The following is a 21,624-nucleotide window of genomic DNA, read 5'->3' on the forward strand; positions in this document are numbered from 1 at the left end:
ACGTTATCGAGGTCAGAGTCCATATCGCCTGCATAACCAAGTCATATATTAGTATACGAGCTCAAAATACTAAAGTAAATGTAAAGCAAACATTTAATGGAAACAAAGATTCAAGTAGCGAGAAACCTAACTGGAACTCTCCCCCGAGCTCGTGCTCGGTGACCAAGTAATCCCCCTATCTTCAGAGGAGGCTGGCGGAGTCCCTTCCCTATATATGGAAGTTAACCTCGAAAGGTCCCTATAGTCGTTTGTTCCGTATTGAACGGCTACCCCATCCTAAACTTCGTTTAAACTATACATAGTTTGGTATTTCCCTAGCCAACTATCGAACATATGAACCCTATCGTCTACCCAAGACCATACATGGAAATTATCCCTGGAATCCGAGAATAGGATCAGGGTGTCGGGTTTATATTTTAGTAGGGAAGGGGACCACAAGGCCGAGCTGAGAATGACTTTACCTCTATCACTCAAGCTCGAAGCCTCGTCGTTCGCATCATTTCCTGAGCATGAACTCCTGCGGCGACGGGCTGGGGATCGGACCCTCGAGCATGTTGACCTCTGCCTTGGAGGAAGTTTATCAGTAGGGAGTGGTACGTGATCCCACATGGTTTATTTTCGGTAGGTGGCATCATCCGTCGACTGATCCTGCTCCAGAAGGCCGCAGCTCAAAGCTTATCTTCGTGAAGAAGATAGGATAAAGAACGCCTACCGTACGACAGCTAGAGCAAGGCTTCCTTATGCTCCCTTATTGCGTCCGTGGGGGTGGGACGGTGATAGTTGGCTGAAGAATCAGATATATTTCAATTAGTTCGAGCCTAAACATTAATCGAGCATGGAAAGAAATGAGGATATATACTTACGAATTCGTTGGAACGAATAGAACTTCGAAGGAGCAGGCCATCTGTCCAAAAGAATGCCAGCTTGAAATTGGGGGGATGGTTGGGCATGAACTCAAAGATCTTCTTCTCCTTGGGATAGCTCGACAAGTAGTAGAAGCCATTACTTTTCAAGCAAAAGAGATACAGGATCTCTCGCGGTGAAGGTCTTTCTCACTTCAGTTCGTGGTATAGCGACCTCAGGGCTGACAAGACCCTGTATGAGTTGGTCTGGAGTTGGAAGGGTGCGAGCCCAACAAAATCCAGAAAATCCTTAGAAAAGGATTTTAAGGGCAGTAGAGCCCCTGCCTTCATATGCTCGCGACTCCAAGCCGAGAGCTTAAGTTTATTGTCAGGACGACCATCACCTGGGGCATAGCAGCTTCGTTCGTTGGAGGTAGAAGCTCGACACCTCAGCAAGCCTGACAATCCCAGGCCGTGGCGAGCCAGAATGTCGGAGATCTGACCTAACGAAGTAACCGAGCTCCAATAGTACTCAGCCTCGAAAAATTCCTCCCTTGAGGTAGGAATGGCAATCGGTTGCGAAGTGGATGGGCGATTTGATGAATCCTCCATCAGCGAGAATGTAAGATCACCAGGCTTCATGGCAACTGTTACTTTGAGCGTAGGGTCAAGAGGGACCAGTCTAAGCTCAAGGTCTTGGTCTGGATAAATTGTGACTCAGAGTTTTATCCTTTTCTTCTCCTCGACCTCGTCGATTTGGCGCTGGAAGTGAGCTCGAATATCCTCCTGCTCGCGCCTCACTTTGCACTCGCGAATTAGCCACTGGTTTCGAGTGAAGGGCGATTCTGGACTTGGAGTTGTCGGAGAATAAGGAACTGCAACCACTGACCCCCACCGTTTTCAAAATTCCGCGACATCTAGCAAGAAAGAAAAGGGTGAGGGCCAGGCACTAGCAATCTTCGAGAACCCTTCCACGAAACGCCTGTAATAACCTGCCAATCCAAGGAAACTTCTAACCTTAGAAGCATTCTTTGGCCGCGGCCAATCTTTGACCGCTTCGATCTTTGTTGGATCTACCTTAATCCCCTCCTTACTGACAATGTGTCCAAGAAAGGATACCTGAGACAACCAGAACTCACATTTCTTGAATTTAGCAAACAGCCTGTGTTCCCTCAGTCTCTGTAGAACCAACCTCAGATGCTGCTCATGCTCTAACTCAGTCTGAGAATATACCAGAATATCATCGATGAAGACGATCACAAACTGGTCTAAGTAATCCTTGAACACTCTGTTCATCAGATCCATAAAAGCAGCAAGGGCATTAGTCAATCCAAATGACATAACTAGAAACTCATAATGCCCATACCTGGTACGAAAGGCAGTCTTCAGTATGTCTCCCTCCTTGACCCTCAACTAATGATAACCAGAACGAAGGTCAATCTTTGAGAATACCTTCTTACCTTACAACTGATCGAACAGATCATCTATCCTTGGCAAATGATACTTATTCTTAATTGTCAACTTATTCAGTTCTCTGTAATCTATACACATTCTCAGAGAACCATCCTTCTTTTTCACAAACAGAACTGGCGCACCCCAAGGTGAGAAACTAGGTCTAATAAAACCCAAGTCTAACAGCTCTTGCAACTGCACCTTCAATTCTTTCAATTCAGCTGGGGCCATTCTGTATGGTGCTCTAGACACTGGCTCCGTCCCTGGTGCCAGTTCTATAACAAACTCAATTTCCCTGTGTGGTGGCAATCCTGGCAAATCTTCTGGAAACACTTCCCGGAATTCACAAACTAACCTGGTATCCTCTGGTCTCACTGGCATGACCTAGGTGGTATCAACCACACTGGCTAAAAATCCAATGCAACCTCTTTGCAATAGATCCCTGGCCCCCAACACATAAATCATAGGAATGCGAGGTCCATGCACATCACCATCAAACACAAAAGGATCCTCACCTTCAGGCTCAAAGGTGACCATCTTCCTTCTGCAATCAATAGTTGGCCCATACTTTGCCAACCAATCCATACCCAGTATCATATCAAAGCCAATCATAACTAACTCTATCAAGTCCACTGACAACTCTCTGCCCTCCACTCTCACTGGCAAAGATCTGACCCACCTCCTGGATACCACTAACTCTCCAGTGGGTAACAAAGTACCAAATCCCACAGCATAGAAATCACAAGGTCTACACAATCTATCAATAATGCTACTAGCAACAAAAGAATGTGTAGCACCAGAATCAATCAGCACATTATAAGGGATTCCAGCACTAAGAAGTTGACCTGTAACAACTGAGGGGGAAGCCTCAGCTTCTGCTTGTGTCAACGTGAACACTCGAGCTGGGGCTGAGCTGTCCACCTTCCTGGGTTCTTTTTTCCCCACCTGAGGGCAATCTTTCTTAAGATGACCCACTGCTCCACACAAGTAGCAGTCCTTTGCCCTACACTCTCCCAAATGGCGCCTCTTGCATCTAGGGCATTCAGGACGAGTCTTCCAGGCTTCACTACCCCCAGGACGACCCATTGTAATACCACGGGGCCTCTTGTCAGGACCTGGAACTGGGAAGGTATCAGGAACCTTCCTTTTTTGATCACTGGGGCCAACACCCCTACCAGAACCCACAAATGGAGGAACTGTCCTCCTGAAATCCTTTTTGGCTGCACTGTCACGCCAGATCTTGATCTCTGCACTCTCAGCTGTGAGTGCCTTCTCAACCACCTGTGCGTAGGTAGTAACCCCCACCACAGTGGTGATACGTACTTCACGGGCTAGTCTGGGCTGTAGCCCCTGGAGGAATCTCTCTCTCCTGGTCCCATTAGTGGGTACCAGTTCCTTGGAAAAATTTGCAAACGGTCAAATTTTAAGGCATATTCAGTAACTGATAAGCTTCCCTGAACTAGCCTGATGAATTCCTCAGCTTTAGCTGCCCTGATGGCATCATTGTAATACTTTTCATTAAACAAGGTCTGAAACTCCTCCCAGCTCAGGGTATTCACATTCTTGGTCTGGGCAATCACTTCCCACCAAATCTGGGCATCATCCCGAAACATATAGGTAGCACAGGCTACCCTCTCACTACCAGCTACCCTCATAAAGTCAAGAATAGTGGTAATCATGCTCATCCATTGTTCTGCCTTGGCAGGATCTGCACTGCCCTAAAAAACAGGAGGTTTTTGCTTTCTGAACCTTTCATAAAGAGGTTCCCATTTGTTTCCTACCTCAGGCAGCTGCCCTGCTGCTGGCACTGACACAGAAGGTGCCTCTGATACACCAACAACTGCAGGCACTTGTTGCTGTCTCAGGCGACGAAGCTCCTCTCCTTGTTTCAACAGTGTTGCATGTAAGTCATTAAACAATTGTTGTCAGTTTGCAGGAGCTGGCTGTGGAATCTAAGACTGGTCATTTTTCTGACCCTGGCTGTTATTGTTATTCTGGCCCTGATCACTATGGCCAGCTGTAGTATCTGTCTGTTCTGGATTCATTCTTTTCTGATACCTTGCTGAAACATTGATCAATACGGCCAATCAGGTAGTAATAACTAAACCTTTTGCCGCCTCACGGTCCAAGAAAAAGCAGACAATTATCATATTCCACAGTCATTCAATATTCACAAGCAGATACATGTTTATGGCACTCAGCACTCAGCATGTATCACTTAACAATTCACAATATTTCAGGGGCACAGGTTCAACACAGTGTCTCATGCACACAGGTAAAGCATATGCACCACATTTAGGCAGTTATGCACATAACTACATAAATAGTTACCAAACCATGAGTCGAGCTTGACTTCAGTGATGTGTGTACATGCCCAGCCAGTCTACAGGAACCTTAACCTTGGCATTGCTCTGATACCAAGTTGTAATGCCCTGGTTACCCCAGAACAGTTACGGTGAACCGGAAATTTGACTCATTGCCTGAGTCCTTTGGTTAAAAACGTGATCTAAGTGTTATTAATAGGTTAAGGTGGAAAACCAGTAAAAAGGGAAAGGATGTGTTTTATTGATACATAAAACTGTTCATGGGCCCACAAGAACATTTACAAGTTATTTACAACTCAAAAAGGTCATTACTGTTCCAAAATTTCAAACCCCGCCGACCTAAGCAGCAAAAATAGGGTAAACCCCCTAGTTCCTCTGAGAACTCCTTGGCCGTGATGGTCAAGCGGCCGCATATGTACACATCACCACCTAAGCTGTCCACTCAAGGCTAGGTGATTTCTTTTCCTTTACCTGCACCACATAGCACCCATGAGCCAAAGCCCAGCAAGAAAACATAACATTATATGTAAACATCATCAAATGATTATCATTATAATCACACATAGCTCATAGCTTTCAAACAGATGAGAGAATATCACTTGAGGTTCTGATAAACCATACTGAGTGATTGACAAGCAAGTCACTAATTCAAGTGGAAGAGTGGCTGATGGGTAAGCCACTAGCCTTCAACAGGTTCTGGTAAACCATACTGAGTGACTAACAAACAAGTCACTTATTCAATTGGAAGAGTGGCTGATGGGTAAGCCGCTAGCCTTCAAGCGCTTATAATGTTCCTAGAACTTGAGGTCGGCCCGGCATTAATGCTCTTTGAGTCATTCAATGCGGAAAGTCGATTAGATCTAATCTTTATTGGCTTGCGTTGAACACGCTAAGGCCGTCCTGACTAATGAGTCAGCACAATGTGACCAGTGCCCAGTACCACTGCCGAACCTGACTAATAAGTCACAGCTGCACAGTTGATACTAGCACCTTTGCCAAATCTGACTAACGAGTCAGCACCATGCACAAGTGAGCAACATTTGCTAAGTGTTCCACAATCAATTCATGTCCACATTTATACAACCAACATGCTTCATGAATAACCACGCATGTCACATTTGGGGTGAAGTTTTCTTACCTCTGATTCGAGCTAGAATGAACAAAAGAACGACCCTTGAGAACGGTTTAGCTTTTAGTCCTTTAGCGGTTACCTAATCACAACATATCATGGGATACCATCAATAACATGATAATCAAGGGTTCATAAACCAAGATTTAGCCTCCGAGACTTCAATCCTCACTAATCCGGGTAGTAGGAGTGATCCCAAGGCCTAAAACCATGATCCCGAGGTCAAAACATGCAAATGGGCTCAACCCTGCACCTGAGCCACGGCCCTGGCCCCCAGAAATTCCAGAGGCAAGCGCCGCGGCGCCCAAGAACAGAGCCGCGGCCCCCAACCCTGGGCCATTCTCAAACGCATTTTTAACTTCTCAAAACCTCCAAAATCATCCCTAAACCTTCCCCAATCATCAAAACAAGGTTCCCAAGCTTCCCAATGCATCAAAACCCTCAAAACCCAAGGTTCAAATGAATCGAAAACCCAACAATTCACAAAGTCCAATTCAAAGCTTAGAAACTCTAAAATCTCAAAACTTTAAACTTAGATTACCTTCGATTAGGTTATTTTCTATCAAATCCTTCGGTCAAGAAGCTTCTAATCTTTCCTAGGATCGCTATGCCTCGATCCTCACTTGATTCTGACTCCTAGAACTCAAGATTTCTTCAAATATGCTTCGGGTGACAAAAATGAACTAACGATGGAGAACGAGAGGTTTTCTTATCGTACGTTCTATCTGACAGCTACTTCAAGCTTAAGTAACCTCAAATAAAACTTAATGCTCGGGGTCCCGAAAATACCCCCTGGGACATTATAGTCAAAACTTCTAGAATTTCACCCTGATCTCAAATATTCCCAATTTATCATCAAATAAACATTCCTATTACCCCAAAATTGACCCCGTTGACAAAACCGCTAATCCACTAAAAATGACCGTCTCATGCCAAATAGCTCGAATATATCTCCATAATAATGGAATCTCATTCACAAATCACATCATGCACCCAAATACATAAATTACCCTCAATGGGCCAAATTATCAAGACATCATAATATATCAAATGTGGAACCACATGCATGCATATATCATTATATCATAATATAATTCACATAAACATGCATATATTCATTTAATGGCGCAATTAAACAATTACAGCCCTCCCGACCAACTAAACCGCCACTAAACCACATCGGAGAATTCGGGCATTACAGTTACAATATTTAGATATATGAGATATATCCAAATAATGTAACATATTTGGTGTTACAAATTTGTAACTTCCAAATATTACCCTTTATTGTGTAAAATTATTGTTACACAATATTGAGATGAATTTCATAAAGTCATATGTGATATGGATGTTAGAGATATGATTTTAACCCCAATAATGTGTTTTGGGAGTTACAAAATCATTTGGGAGGATTTGGAACCGTTTGGAAAAACAGCACAATTGTTTGTGCTGAAATTGGTCAGTGGCCGCGGCCACCAACATTCAGTGACCACGGCCTGTGGGACAGAGACCAGTGGCTGCGGCCACCATTGTCTCTGGCCACGGCCACAGGCCAAAAAACTGACCAATTTTCAGTTTTTTCAATATTTGTTGAACGGCTCAAAAAACCCAAATAACTCCCAAATCTCTTTTTTAATTCCATATTAATCCAATTAAACATTGGTAACAGCCATGTGGGTTGGTGGAATTTGAAATTCAAAGGGTGTCTCTAAACTCTATAAATAGGAGCCTATAGCTCACTTGTAAGACACAACTTTTCTATCCACTAGAGCACTTGGCTAGAAACACCTTGAGGCTTGATAATTCCAGAAAGCTTTTCCAATATCTGAGAGAGATCCCTTAGTGCTTGAGTTAGGGGGAAATAAGCTTTTGGACAAAGGTTTTAAACCTTGTTCAAGTTGGTGATCCCCAATCCTCTTCACTTAGGTTGTGTAAGTGAGAGTTTGATTGTGTTCCTGTTCTTCTTTTTATTCTATTGCTTTTCTTCTTATTTTCTTATTCTATTTACTTGTATATTTTGTTAAGAGTTGTAATCTTTTCATTTGGTCTAAACACTTTATTTTACTTGTAATCTTTTGCTTAGAGTTGTATTCTTACTATTCTCTTCTTCATCGTCATCTTCTCCCTTTCTTTAGTTTATTTGTATTTTCAGCTATAGAGTTGTAACCTTATTTAATCAATCTATATTTACTTGTAATATTATTGCATAGAGTTGTAATATTATAATCATTTCCATTGAGGCAAAACAATATTTTCCTAACATTTAAAACCCTAATTCCGTACCCCATTTCTTGGTCTACACGTTATATTACCCGTAGTCTAAAAAATAATAAAAAATATACATTTGCATCCTTTATACTAAATCTGGGTTTGAAACCCATGATATCATAAATTTTTTGAATCCAAAATCTACGCAATATCAGCTAAACAATGTGATTGAGGTTACTAATTGCTACAAATATTCTTATAAAATTAGTGAAAAACTAGTAAATATGCTCACGATGCAACAGAAACACGAAAACAAATATATGAACATATGGGGTCAAGAACAGAGACTTACACACTGAAGCTTGCGGATACAATTAAATCGACGACTGGGGAGTGGTAGCAAGAATGATCTCACGGAGTCGAACAGGCCAAGATTGTTTTGTTTTCTCGGTTTGGAGAACATGCAGAGAAAAGAGGATTTGTTGGCTCTGGTTTTTCTTTCTGAAACTTGAGAAGTTAAAATGAAGAAGAAGGGGATGACACAGTTATATATATGTGTCCCAAGATGTAACGCCCCAACTCCTGGGACCGTTACGGTGTGCCTTGTAAATAGTGCTAAACTCGTTAATCGAGACATTTGGCCAAAATCGTGATCTAAGTATGATTAGCGGTTTAGGGATTAAACATTTTGGTTAAGATATAACGTTTCACTAGAACGTTTAACATATACATTGGGATCCCGAAAATACAATTCAGAGTTTATTACAGAAAATATTTACATCAGGCCGTTCTAAGCGGCAAAACAGGGTTCAACCCTAGTTCCACTTTAAACCTCGACCGTGGCGGTCGAGCAGCCGCATATGTACACGTCATCACCTAAGCTCTCCAACTCAAGGGTGGTCCAGCTTCCTCTTGCCTTTACCTGCACCACATAGCACCCGTGAGCCGAAGCCCAGCAAGAAAACATAACACTTTTCATAAACATTATCAAATGATTATCATTTTAACCACACTGAATATAAAGCTTTCAAACCAATGGGTGCACATCACATGATTCTAGCGGGAGAGTGGCTGTTACATAAGCCACTAGCCTCCAAGCTCTCTTTTCTAGCGGGAGAGTGGCTGTTAGGTAAGCCACTAGCCTCCAAGCTCTGTTTTCTAGCAAGAGAGTGGCTGATAGGTAAGCCACTAGCCTTCAAGCTCTGTTTTCTAGCAAGAGAGTGGCTGATAGGTAAGCCACTAGCCTTCAGGCTCTGTTTTCTAGCAAGAGAGTGGCTAATAGGTAAGCCACTAGCCTTCAGGCTCTGTTTATTCATCGACCCTCAGGGTCGGTCAGGCATTAATGCTCCTTGAGTCATTCAATGCTAGTAATCGATTAGATCTAATCTCTGTTGGCTTGCGTGATTCACGCTAGGGCCGTTTTGACAAGTAAGTCAGCGCTTCCTGACCTGTGTCCAGTAACACTGCCGAGCCTGACAAATAAGTCACAGCCTCACAGCAGATACTAACACTTTTGTCGATTCTGTATTCAGTCCATACACAAGTAAGCAATGCTATCAATATGTATCATATGCCAATTATCCAATAATAGGGCATTCAGCATGCTTACTAAACAGTTTCTAGCACAGTCATGATCATGCATAAACTCAGAGACTCAAGCTCTGACCAATCTCATATTCACCGTTCATGGCATGCCCTATCACATGTTTCTCGTGCATTTCATGCATCACACTTAATCATCCAGCACGCCTCAATAATAATCATATGCAAATGGACAAGATTTGCCAAGCATTCATTATGCTAACAATGTTTACATTTAATCACCCAACATGCATCAATCATAGCCATGCATGTCATATCCAGTAGCCAATCAGCATGCATCATAATAGCCATGCACGTCATGCTCAATAATCAACCAACATGCATCCATAATAACCATGCATGTCACATATACACAGGGTGCAGTTTTCTTACCTCAGATTCGAGCTAGTACCAATATAAGAACGATCCTTGAGAACGATCAACCTTTAAGTCCTTAGCGGTCACCTAATCATAACCATATATGGAACACCATTAATAACATGATAATAAAAGGTTCCACACCAATATCTAGCCCCCAAGAGATCAATCCAAACTAATCCAAGTAGTAGGGACACTCCCGAGGCCCATAACTAAGTTCCCGGGGTCAAAACGAGCAAACGGGGCGAAAACAGGGCAAGGGCTGCGGCCCTAGCACCTTGGGCCGCGGCCCCCAGGGTTCTCTGAGGCAAGGGCCGCGGCGCCCTCCATCTAGGGCCGTGGCACCCAACAAGGCTCACTTCCTGACACCTGCTTCTTCGAACTAGGGCCGCGGCGCACAAGAACAGGGCTGCGGCCCCCAACCCTGGGCCATTCCCAAACGCGTTTTAAACACTCCAAATCCTCCAAAAACATACCCAAACATTCCCCAATCATCAAATCAAAGTTCCCAAGCTTCCCAATACTCCAAAACCTTCAAAACCCAAAGCTCAAACCGACCAAAAACTCAACAATTAACAAAGTCCAATTCTAAGCTTCAAAACTTTAAAAACTTAAAACTTCAAACTTAGATTACCTTCGATTGGGTTGTTTCTCATCAAATCCTTCGGTTAAGAAGTTTCTAATCTTTCCTAGGATCGCTATGCCTCGAACCTCGCTTGATTCCGACTCCTAGAACTCAAGATTTCCTCAAAAAGGCTCAAACGGTAAAACAGACTGTTTTGAGAGAGAACGAGAAGTTTCTAGCGTATGTTCTTATCTGTCAAGCTACTTCAAGCTTAAGTAACCTTAAATAAAACCTAGTGCTCGGGGTCCCGAAAACACCCCCGGGGACACTATAGTCAAAACTTCCATAATTTCACCCTGATCTCAAATATTCCCAATCTATCACCAAATAACATTTCTATTACCCCAAAATTGACCCCGTTATGATAAAACCGCTAACTCATTATATATGACCGTCTCATGCCGCATAGCTCGACTATATCTCCATAATAATGAGATCTCATTCACATATTACAATATGCACCCAATTTACAAATATGCCCTCAATAGGCCAAATTACCAAAATGCCCTTATCATTTTAAATACTCTCATACGCATGCATTTATCATCATATAATAATATAATTCACATTAACATGCATATATTCATTTTATAACATATTAAATCAATTATGGCCCTCCCAGCCTCCTAATCAAGGTCCTAAACCTTATTAGGAAATTTGGGGCACTACACAAGAGGAGATCAAGGGTCGAATTGATCTAAGCTATTGACTAGATTCGGTATCTGATCAGACGGACAGGTACAAACGTGGTGATGGCGGCATAAAGTTGGCAGGCGAACGGATGTGGGTGTGTTGAAAAAGTACTCAAGTACTCTAGTTGAGCAACCTGTGGTTGACGCGTGTCCACACTTGAGTATATTAGGTGGCTCAGTTTCTGAGAAGGGCAGTTCAAAAGTTTCATTCTCATAGGATTCGAACTAATACTTTTGAGGGGGCAAAATGTTACACCCAGATTTCGAACATGGGAATCATGATCTCAAAATCCACGCTCATTAGGTGTAAGCTCGAAATGAACACGACCATCATTTGATCCATTATTCAGAGACGGCTTCGCTGTGAATGACGACCTCGCGAGCTCGAGGAGTATGTAACCTTGAAAGTGCTCTGGGCTTATAAGTTGGACTCGCAACTCATGATATCAAGGGTTCAACACTTGTATAAGTTTTTGATGCATCTCTTGCCCAAAGACAAGATGGTTCGAGCTCGAGAGGATAAGCTCGAACATAATGGCTTCGTCAGCGAACCAATGTGACAAGCTCGTAATGGGAAAATGGTCTCAAAGACACATGGATCCAGCATCCGAACACGTTAGCTGTGTGTGAATGTATTTATTGTTATAAATTCCAAATGTTTAAGGGATCTAATGTGATATTGTTATTAAATCTCACATTTTATGGGATATTACCACGTACGTAGTAAATAATGTATTTATTTGCATTATATTATTTGATTCACTGAATATCTTCCCGAAATATGTGGGAACGAATTCTGAAATCTTCTCTATAAATAGAGAAGTAAATTTCATTTGTAAAAAGAAAAAAGGGGAGGAAAAAAACAAAACATTGAGCTCTGGAGAAAACTCTAGGCAACTATTTTCTGAAAGTTTCCAAAAGACTCTAAAGAACTAATAACATAGACTCGTGGACTCGGTAGATTGTAACTACTGAACCACGTAAAAAGATATTGTCTTCATTCTTTTTATTCACATCCTTTGGTATATTATTGATTAATTGCTCTTCTTTCTTAAGTTGACGAAAAACGACGTCAACAGTCGCGACACAGACTTACAGGTGTCGCGATACATAGCCAGGGCCCCCTGTCCTGGATCATCCCAGTGGTGCGGCTCGGAAGAACAGCGTCACGGTGCCCCTACGTGAACCCAAAAAAACTGGGTTTTCCACCATTTTTCCCGAGCTAAAGCTCCCAAATCTCGTCCCAAAATTTCCATAAAGTCCCAAATGAGTTTAAAATTCCAAACAACACATCGTAAGTAGTACAAACACCTCAAAAACCAAACTCAATATCTAACCAAAATCAAAACTCAATCATTGGTTTAAAACTCTACTAAAACTTAAACCATAGTAGGGATTTACCAAGAAAACAGAGCAATATCATACCTTAAAGAAGAATCATGACCTTTATGTTTTTCCACTTCAACCCTAACTTCAATCATCCAAGTTTTGAGCATTTCCTCCTCAAAATTCAACAAAGAGGGCTTTAAGAGATTGAGGGAAAAACGAGAGGGAAAGAGAGAGAGTTGAGGGTGCTGAAAGTATTCTAACCATTCCACTATCTTCTTGACTATATGAGTACGTATCCTCAACTTAGGCTAGAAATGATCAAATTACCCCTTAGCCCATTATCTTTTCTCTAATGCTCACAAGGGAAAATCCGTCATTTGTCACTTTTTCCCGTTAATCATAATTAACGTCTCACAAATTTCTGTTATCTCCAATATCATCAAGTAGTTACTAAATAATTTCTCATTACCTGACAAATCCCAGTAATGTGCTAAATTACCAAAATACCCCTAGGCTCATCCCGAGCCATGTATTTAACCCCGTTATGACTAAACTGCTAACTTGCTCCCTATGATCACCTCGTGCCGAGTGACTCAATTATATCCACATAATAATGTGGTCACAATCATATATCACACATATTTACAATTATACCCTCAAAGAGTCAAAATTACGAAAATACTCTTCTAATAAGAAACAAGCTCACATGCATATTTAATACACTATAACATGCAAGCATAATCATATCATAATACAATTCACATAATTCACATAATAACATGCTCATAACACATAAGCATTCAATTAATTAAATTATTGCCTCCCGGCCCCTTAATCCAGGCACTAAGCCATATTAGGAAATTTGAGGCGTTGCAATAAATGTATTAAAAAAATTAAGGCAAAATATTTTCTATAATTTTAATAAAAATTAGCTCACTTTTTTAAAAATATATATATAATATAACAACATAGATATATATATAAATATTTATATTAATAATCTCTACATATATGACATCTAAATACAATATTGACATATATATATTTATATGGCTACATGACATATGTATATAAATTACAATAATATTTAAAAAGAAATAAAATTAGAATATAAAAAGTGATAGGTAGAGTAGTATATATGCATCAACTATTTTAATTAGTTAATTAATTTTTGTTTAAGTTTATGTTTGTTCCACTTTTTGAATTTGGTAGTGATAAAAGAGATTATATATTATACGTGGATTTTAAATTTAAGTTTGTTAGTTGATAATGAATTATATTATATTATATGTTTAATATGATATTGTAACACCCCAAGTTGCTAATAAGGTTTAGGACCTTGATTAGCGTGCCTGGAGGGCAATAAGTGAATTAATATGATAATATATGAATTTAAATGAATATGTGATTAGAATGCATGTTTAGGTGGTATAAATATGCATGTGGGCCCCGTTTGCATGATAGGGGTAAATTGGTAATTTTAGCCCGTTGAGGGCATAAATGTTATAATTGTATTATGTGGTTTGTACCACGTGGGTGTGGTGATATCAATGCGATGCACGTGCCGAGACGGTCCTAGAGAGCTAGATAACTCAAAAGTCACAACAGGAGTTTATACCCGGCTCGGGAGGAGCCTAGGGGTACTTTGGGGAATTTTGTGAGTTGAGTTGAGGATTTGTAGTTAATGGTTATTGGTGATTGAGTAACCTGGGTAACCATTAGTAACTGCTGGGAGTAACAAGTTTAGGTGGAAGAAATGGTAGAATTGTAATATAGGGGAAAGGACAAGAGTGCCCTTGAGGTTTAGTTAGGAGAGGATAACTATGGGAGGATAGGATAGTAATTTGGTAAGGTAAAGAACCTTCAGCTGAGGGAAAAGAGTCATCCACGATTTACACTTAGGCATTATCTTGTTCTTGCTGAAATTGAAAGGAAACCTAGAGGAGGAAAGGGAAAACTAAGGGCAAACCTCTTGGGATCAAGAAGAAAACTTAAACTAAGGGAACTTGGAGGATTACTCAGTGAATTGAGGTAAGTAAAATTCTGTGTATGTGTTGTGAGATTCAGCTAAGAGTATCATGGAATTGGAACTGAGTTATGTGCTTTGCTTGGAACTTTTGGGATAAATTGAGGTTAGGTTCAGCAGGAGGTTGTGGTTTAAGCTTGGGATTTGATTGGGAAGAGCAGCTCAAAGTTGAACTCTTGATTGAGGTAAGGATTTTAAATATGTTTGAATTTTCATATTTAATAAGGTTTAGGAATTTGGAGGTCTGATTTACATCCTACTCAAATTCTGGTTTGAGTTTGGAGAGCTAATGTTAAATTTCTGAAATCTTAAACTCAAGTGTAGATTTTGAGTGTAAGTGAGTAATTGAGCTTGTTGTTGAGGTTTATAGCTTGTTAAATGGTTTGTTTGGGGTCTTAAACTGATTTTGGGGTTTGGGTATGTGTTGGGAGTGAATTGGGAGTGTTTTGGCTCGGGGAAAATGCAGGGGAAAACCCAGATTTCTGGGTTCGCGAAGGAGCGCCGCGGCTCTGTTCTTGGGCGCTGTGGCTCGAGGCTGCTTCAGGACAGGGGAAGGCTCTCTAACTTGCTGGGCGCCGCGACCCTCTAGGGCAGCGCCGCGGCGTTAGGCCATTTTCAGAACATGGAATTTTGCAATTTTGAGCTTTTGCTCCGGGGGTTCGGGGGATGTTTCCGATGTATTGTTTTAGGAATTTGGGGATTCCGAGAGTGTGGGATTGGCCCCGGGAAGTGGTTTTGGATTGGTTAGCATTAAAGGGTGTTTATATGTGTTGTGACTAGGTCTTTGGAGAGGCTCGGGTTAGAGGACCGTGCTCGCGGCCTTGGTGCATCGGAAAGCTCGGGATACAGGTAAGAAAACTGTAGCACCCGTAGAGCAGGGCTTGGGCCCATAGTTTTGTTGTAGGGCGCGGCCCTAGATTGTATTATTGCTAGGATGTAACATTAAATGAATGATTAAATATTTGATTGTTATTTGAGAATGCTAAATGTGGTAATAGCAGGGTGAACGACAAAGGGGCCGAGAACAGCAGTGGGGCCGGGAATACCACCTAGCACATGGAGTGCTCGTGGTTAGGGTGAGACCCCAATGGATACATGGGATATCCTTACGGTGTAGACCAAGATCCCAGGCTTTGGTAACGCGTTTGGGACGGCATGGCTGTGTATGTGTTTAAATCTTATGGACTGTCTGATTAAATATGAGTTATCTGCTATAGTGATTGTATGATATGCATATGTTGTGTGCTGTATGAGTTTTCTTGCTGGGCTTCGGCTCACGGGTGCTCTGTGATGCAGGTAAGGGCAAAGGGAAAGTCAATCAGCCATGAGTACGAAGAGCGTGGGGGCGGCGCGTACATGTTTGGCCTGCTCAACTGCTTTGGTTGGGGATATTTTTGAGAAATGCCTGTACAAACCCTAGTTTTGATGGTTAATTACTTATAAACTTGTTTTGACTTGTAAATATTTTATAAACCGAGTTTTGGGATCCCGAATGTTAAACTCTTGAACTTTTAATGAAATAGAGTACTTTTTAAAGATTACAGCCTAGACTTCTATTTAATCACACTTTTGTTATAAAAACCTCGTTTAGCAAGTTGATTGCACATTTTAAACCCACTTAGTAACGACTCTAAGGTAGTAGGGCGTTATAGATATTATTCTAATAAGTGAAGTTTAAATTTAAGTTATAAAAAATATGATTTTATTATTTTTAAATAATTATTATTGTAAAATATCTCAAAAATATCATTTGTTAATTTGTTTCATTATTTATTTAAGTTTAAGTCAATATCTCAAAATTATTCTATTTTAATTTGTTTAATTATTTAATTAATTTTATTTAAATTTATTTTATTTTAATTTTATTTAAATTTAAATCATGTTTATTACCTACGGTTAAATATAAAAATATTCTGTTAAATTTAAAAATATTAAGTTAAGAATAAAAATAAATAAAAAATTATTAAAATTAAGAATTTCCGTTATGGATACACTTTTTATACAGAATAGATATAGATTATGAATTGCAAAGTATAATTCTTCATTTCAGAAAATATATAATTTTTTTATACAAAAAAAAATTATGTTTTTATATGTCGTGATATTTTGGTAATTCCCACTAATATCATATTGTAAATATTATAAATAATAATTGTAATCAGCGGCGTGTGAACCATGCGAAAAACCTATAAATATATATATATAAATAAATATTATATATGAAGAGATATATATAGCGGCGTTTCGACTTTCGAACGCTTCCCAGGAAAGAAAACACTTCCGTTTCTTCTTCTTGAAATCTAGGGTTTTCTAATTTTGGTCGGCTAGATTTGTTGTAGGGTTTAACAGTGAGTTTTTTAATCACTTAGGATTCTGGTTAACGCGATCAATTTTCTTTCGTTTTTCTTTTCATTTGAAAATTTTGTAAAAGCAACAGCGATTTTGTTATCGGTAATGAATATGAAGCGAGCAAGGACTTTCGATAGAATGAAAAAGAAGCGGCCGAGGACTTTGAAACGGGTCTCATGGGCTCCAGATACGGATCTTTGTCAGGTATAACAGTGGATCTTTAATCGGAAGTTCGTTTAGTTTAGCTAATTTTCTTGGATCTTTAGACAGTTTTCTTTTTTTTTTAGTTGTGATTTAAGTATCATCTATAGCATTGTTCTAAGATCTGATGGATCCAAGTTTAAAAAAAATGCCATAGAACTTCAGTGAGACTTTTATCAAGAATTTATAAATAAAGATTGAAAAAATAACATGGAAAAGATTGAAGATCATCGTTGCAGCGTACTTATAAACTTGCACTTTATATGATCAACTTGATTATATTTTTCCCCAGATCTTGATTATATGATCAACTTGCACTTTATCATCTACATTTTGATTTAGATATTTCGAGACTCATATATGAAACGAGAGAATTTAGTTGTGATATTATCATGAAACCCAATTTTTTATTAAAAGGAAAAATCGCAGTGCATTAGCTCTGGTTGTGGTATTTTCACAAACGAATTGTGCAGCATTTATATATATATGTGTGTGTGTGTGTGTGTATATACTATGGACCAAATGTATCAATATAAACTTATGATAGAACACCGAACATATATACCATAAACTATATACATAATGAATCAAGTTGATAAATTATATTAAATGGTAAAATTCCGTTGAGAAAAATACAATTTAAAAAAATTATTCACAGATGTTTTGCTTTGTTAATATGGTGTGAAAGAACCCTTTTTTCATTAGTCTTTTTCCACTCAAGATTTTGCTCGCAATATCTGCCTTTTATGCAAAGACTAAATGAAATCTGCTCTACAATTGTGTTGTGCAAGTATTCTTTGGACTGACCTGTTTTCATGACTAATGTTCACCTACATATGGTGTGAAAGAACCCTTTGTTTTAGTCTTTTTCCACTCAAGATTTTCATTCACATTAAAGTAATGTCACAAAAGTTTTGGCCTTGGCTGACTATTTTCATTCACATTTTAAATAGGTTAAGCTGTTTACCTCCGATGATTGTCCTGCAAAAACAATTATGAAATCTCAAGAAGAGGTTCGAGGAAAGTCACCACCAATAGAACCTACATATGTTTCTCAGACTCAATGGAAATTCCCTCCCATGGTAGGCAGTTAGATTTTGTTTTATAAAGCTGAATTTAAGTATGCAAGAGTGTTGAAAGGCATTCATCCATTCACACACTGATTTTAATCAAGTAGATTTAGAATTAGTTTAGTAGATATGGCTCTAATATTTTTGTGTCAAAATAGTTTGTTTTGAGTCCTTCTTGGGGGGTTGTCTCTGGTGAGGAGAGTCAGGAAGCCAAGCATCAAAAGTGGAGGGAGACAAGAGTGCTTGAAGCAGTTTATCCACGGCTTTCTTCTATTCCTTCTAGGTAAAAACTCTCTCTTGCTGCATCTATTTGTAGTTTCTTTACACCATTACATTACTGACTCTTAGTCTCTTTACTTTAGTTCTAGTGTTTGTTCTGAAGTGGAGAATGAATGTTATGATGATGGCCAAACTCCACTCATCCCTTTAACTCCCATCGAAGAAGAAGAAGAAGAATCACCATCACTAGTTACACCACTAAACCCCACCACAAGCTCCCACGAACAACCATCCTTGTCCCAAGTTCCTAGTGACCAACCCTCTTCAACCAAACCATCTACTGATGCTTATGCTTCCTTGATCGATACCAATTTGCTCTTTAAAATCCTAAGCGACCCACAAATGATTGAGAAATTTAAAAACAATGGAGTGACACTACCGGCCTGTACGACCAGAAGTGCACCCGTCCCTGAGACAAAACAGGGTTATGTAGATGTGAACTCAGTGTCTCCCCAACAAGATAGCAGTAGTACCATTTCTGAGCAAGTGGTTGGTTTGCCTAGTTTTTCAAGTAAACACTTGTTTACTTCATCAAATCAGGTGAAATCTGCCACAAATATAGCTGCCTGCAACCAACCAAATCCAATGCCGCCCATGAAGGATTTGAACTACTATAAGAATCTCATTAGGCAACATGGTTGTGAAAAAGTTGAGCATAAGGAACCAAGATATGCACAAAATGGGGAAAGTTATTCTTACCTTGAAGATCCAAAACTGGTTAAAAATTATAAACCAAGAGATTTGACATTGAAGAACTTGAAACCCTGTACTTTTTATAAAACCTCAAAGGGCTGCCGAAATGGGGCCAATTGCCCATACCAGCATGATGTTCCAACGCAATGGCGTGTTAACAAAGATTTAGAGACTCATAATGCTAAGCCAATGAGACTAAATACTGAATGTAAGAGGGAATTATGTTGACTTGAAATCGTTAAAAGTCGTCAATTGAAAGCTGCCATGACTTAAAATGACGTTTGCCATAGGGAACTTTAACGATTTGATCTTAGTTGGGAGAATAAAAAATGGGTGGCATTATTTTGGAATTCTATTTGTTTTTTAGTTGGGAATTATTGTATATAGAAAAGTTCTCAAAATACTATTATTTCCATTTCAAAATACATTTGAATATCACTATTCATCATTAAAAATACTAAAGTAAGGGTTTAAGATTCTTTTAAAAGATAAAAAAAAAACGAATCTATTCTAGAAATATTTATTTATTTAAATCAAACCATGACTTACGCATGGTAAAAATAAGTTGGGACGTTTCTATTTATATGCTTTTTAATGATAATTAATAAGGTGATTTTAAAAAATTATACATTGGAGCATTATGTAGATATATTTTTTAAAATGACTTTTTTTTATTTTTACTTATAAAATTTAAGATTTAAAACTAAAATATAATTTCCATTATATCAAACATACATGAACGGAATATATTATATTTATAAAATCATTACGAAAATCGTAAAAAGATCTTTTTCTTACAAAAAAATTGTATAATTTCTCAAATTTTTAGTTATACTTGCGTATTTGGCAAAATTATAATTTGATTTAGTTTGACTGTGTTGCACTATTTTCATATTTTCAAATTATTAAACTTCACACATTTAATCAAATGCCTATGCATTTTTAGTACTAAATTAATGACAAAATTACTTTATTAATTGTAAAACCCTAAGAGCAACGTCATAAGTTGCTTAAAATGTCCAAATTTTCCCAAAATATAATTTTTTATTTTCTCTCTTATCCACGTCACTTTTGTTAACATTTTCCATAAAAATAATTAATGCTAACCCACCCCAAAAGTTGTCAACTATGTTACTACATATTTTTATTTAATATATTATAATGTAATTATAAATATTGTTATACTAAATTTTTTAAATTCATATATTAATATAAATAAATATTACATGACATTTAAATTAGATGAAATTTTAAAAAACTTATAAAATGACATAATCATAATTAATCAATCTAACATAATTAAAATGATGAATTTAGGGGTTGATATGTGGAGAAAATGATGAATTTTGAAAAACTTGAAAATATTAAAAATTTAGATTTTGGGAGTTGGTATTTGAAGAATTTTATGAATTTTGGGATCCATTGGTAAGAGGAAAATTTTTGTGATATTGATAACTAGGAAGAAGCGTGTATGTAATGGTGAGAAAATTAAATTAAATAAATAAGTATTCAAAGAGAAAATTAAAAAAAATTGTGTGACAAACGGTTATAAAAAAACAGTAATAAATTAAAATATTTTTTATATATGTGAAAAGTTATACTTATATATATCTATATTTATACGTGTTTGATAAAAAAAAAACATCGTTGCGAGGCAACGGTACCTTAATTTTGTTGTGGTAATCAAACTCTCTAATAGGTTAGCTACGTTGCCTCTATCAAGCAACAGTATTGAAGTTGCTCTAACAAGTTTAAAATAAATAAATTATACATTATATGCGATCATATATAATACATTTGTGGCTAATAAAGCGACAAAAAATATGTTTGCCCGAGACAAAACTCTTCAAAAGGTAATTATGTTTTCCAACTTAATGAGAATCATCTAAAGAATTTTAGAAATATAGGAAGAACTACTGAATCTGGAAAAAATGGTGGTTGTTTCTCAAGAAATTTTCCTAGAAAATGAAATTGAACGTGAGCCTAAAAGTTTAAGTACACATTTTTTTTAAAAATTAAGTATTATTTTTTATTTGTGGCTTATCTTATTCTGGTCTTTGGCATATCTAACAAATTGGCAACTTATTGAATCTAAGTGTTCATCTAATCTAATGAATCCAAAACAATTTATAAGAGACTAAGTGGTATAAGTGGTAAATTTGAGTTTTTTAAATTATCAAAATGAATTCGACGAAGCTTGATTTTTTCTTATTTGGAGTTCAAGTGAAATTTATTCAAAAAGATAGTATTCAAATGAGACGTGAAACATTTTAAATATACATGTATTTTTCAATTTAAAGCTAGTTCTTTCTTAATTAATGACTTTATTTCAATTTAGAAGCTTATAATATTTATATACATGCAATAAAGTGTAAAATATCCTTTTAAAAAAAATTATTAAATAAAGTGAAAAATAAAAATTTAATGTTTCTTTATTTAAAAAATA

At 38.2% G+C, this 21,624-nt stretch overlaps 1 protein-coding gene across 1 annotated transcript; it reads left to right on the plus strand.

Moving 5' to 3' along the window:
• The first annotated feature begins 16,818 nt into the window (after positions 1–16,818).
• Positions 16,819–19,528, plus strand: LOC133812748 (zinc finger CCCH domain-containing protein 45-like). The gene is made up of 4 exons (XM_062246563.1): positions 16,819–17,139; positions 18,090–18,218; positions 18,365–18,489; positions 18,569–19,528. The coding sequence occupies exons 1-4, from the start codon at positions 17,041–17,043 to the stop codon at positions 19,404–19,406; spliced, it is 1,191 nt and encodes a 396-aa protein (XP_062102547.1). The 5' UTR covers positions 16,819–17,040; the 3' UTR covers positions 19,407–19,528.
• Positions 19,529–21,624: the final 2,096 nt, after the last annotated feature.

Source organism: Humulus lupulus, chromosome 1 (genome assembly GCF_963169125.1).
Source record: "Humulus lupulus chromosome 1, drHumLupu1.1, whole genome shotgun sequence".
Classification (NCBI taxonomy): domain Eukaryota; kingdom Viridiplantae; phylum Streptophyta; class Magnoliopsida; order Rosales; family Cannabaceae; genus Humulus; species Humulus lupulus.

Excerpts from the sequence above, each read along its gene's own strand:
- LOC133812748 (XM_062246563.1), top strand. The coding sequence starts at position 17,041 with ATGAATATGAAGCGAGCAAGGACTTTCGATAGAATGAAAAAGAAGCGG. Across the intron at positions 17,140-18,089 it reads CAGATACGGATCTTTGTCAG|GTTAAGCTGTTTACCTCCGA; the intron begins GTATAACAGTGG and ends CATTTTAAATAG. Across the intron at positions 18,219-18,364 it reads AATGGAAATTCCCTCCCATG|TTTGTTTTGAGTCCTTCTTG; the intron begins GTAGGCAGTTAG and ends GTGTCAAAATAG.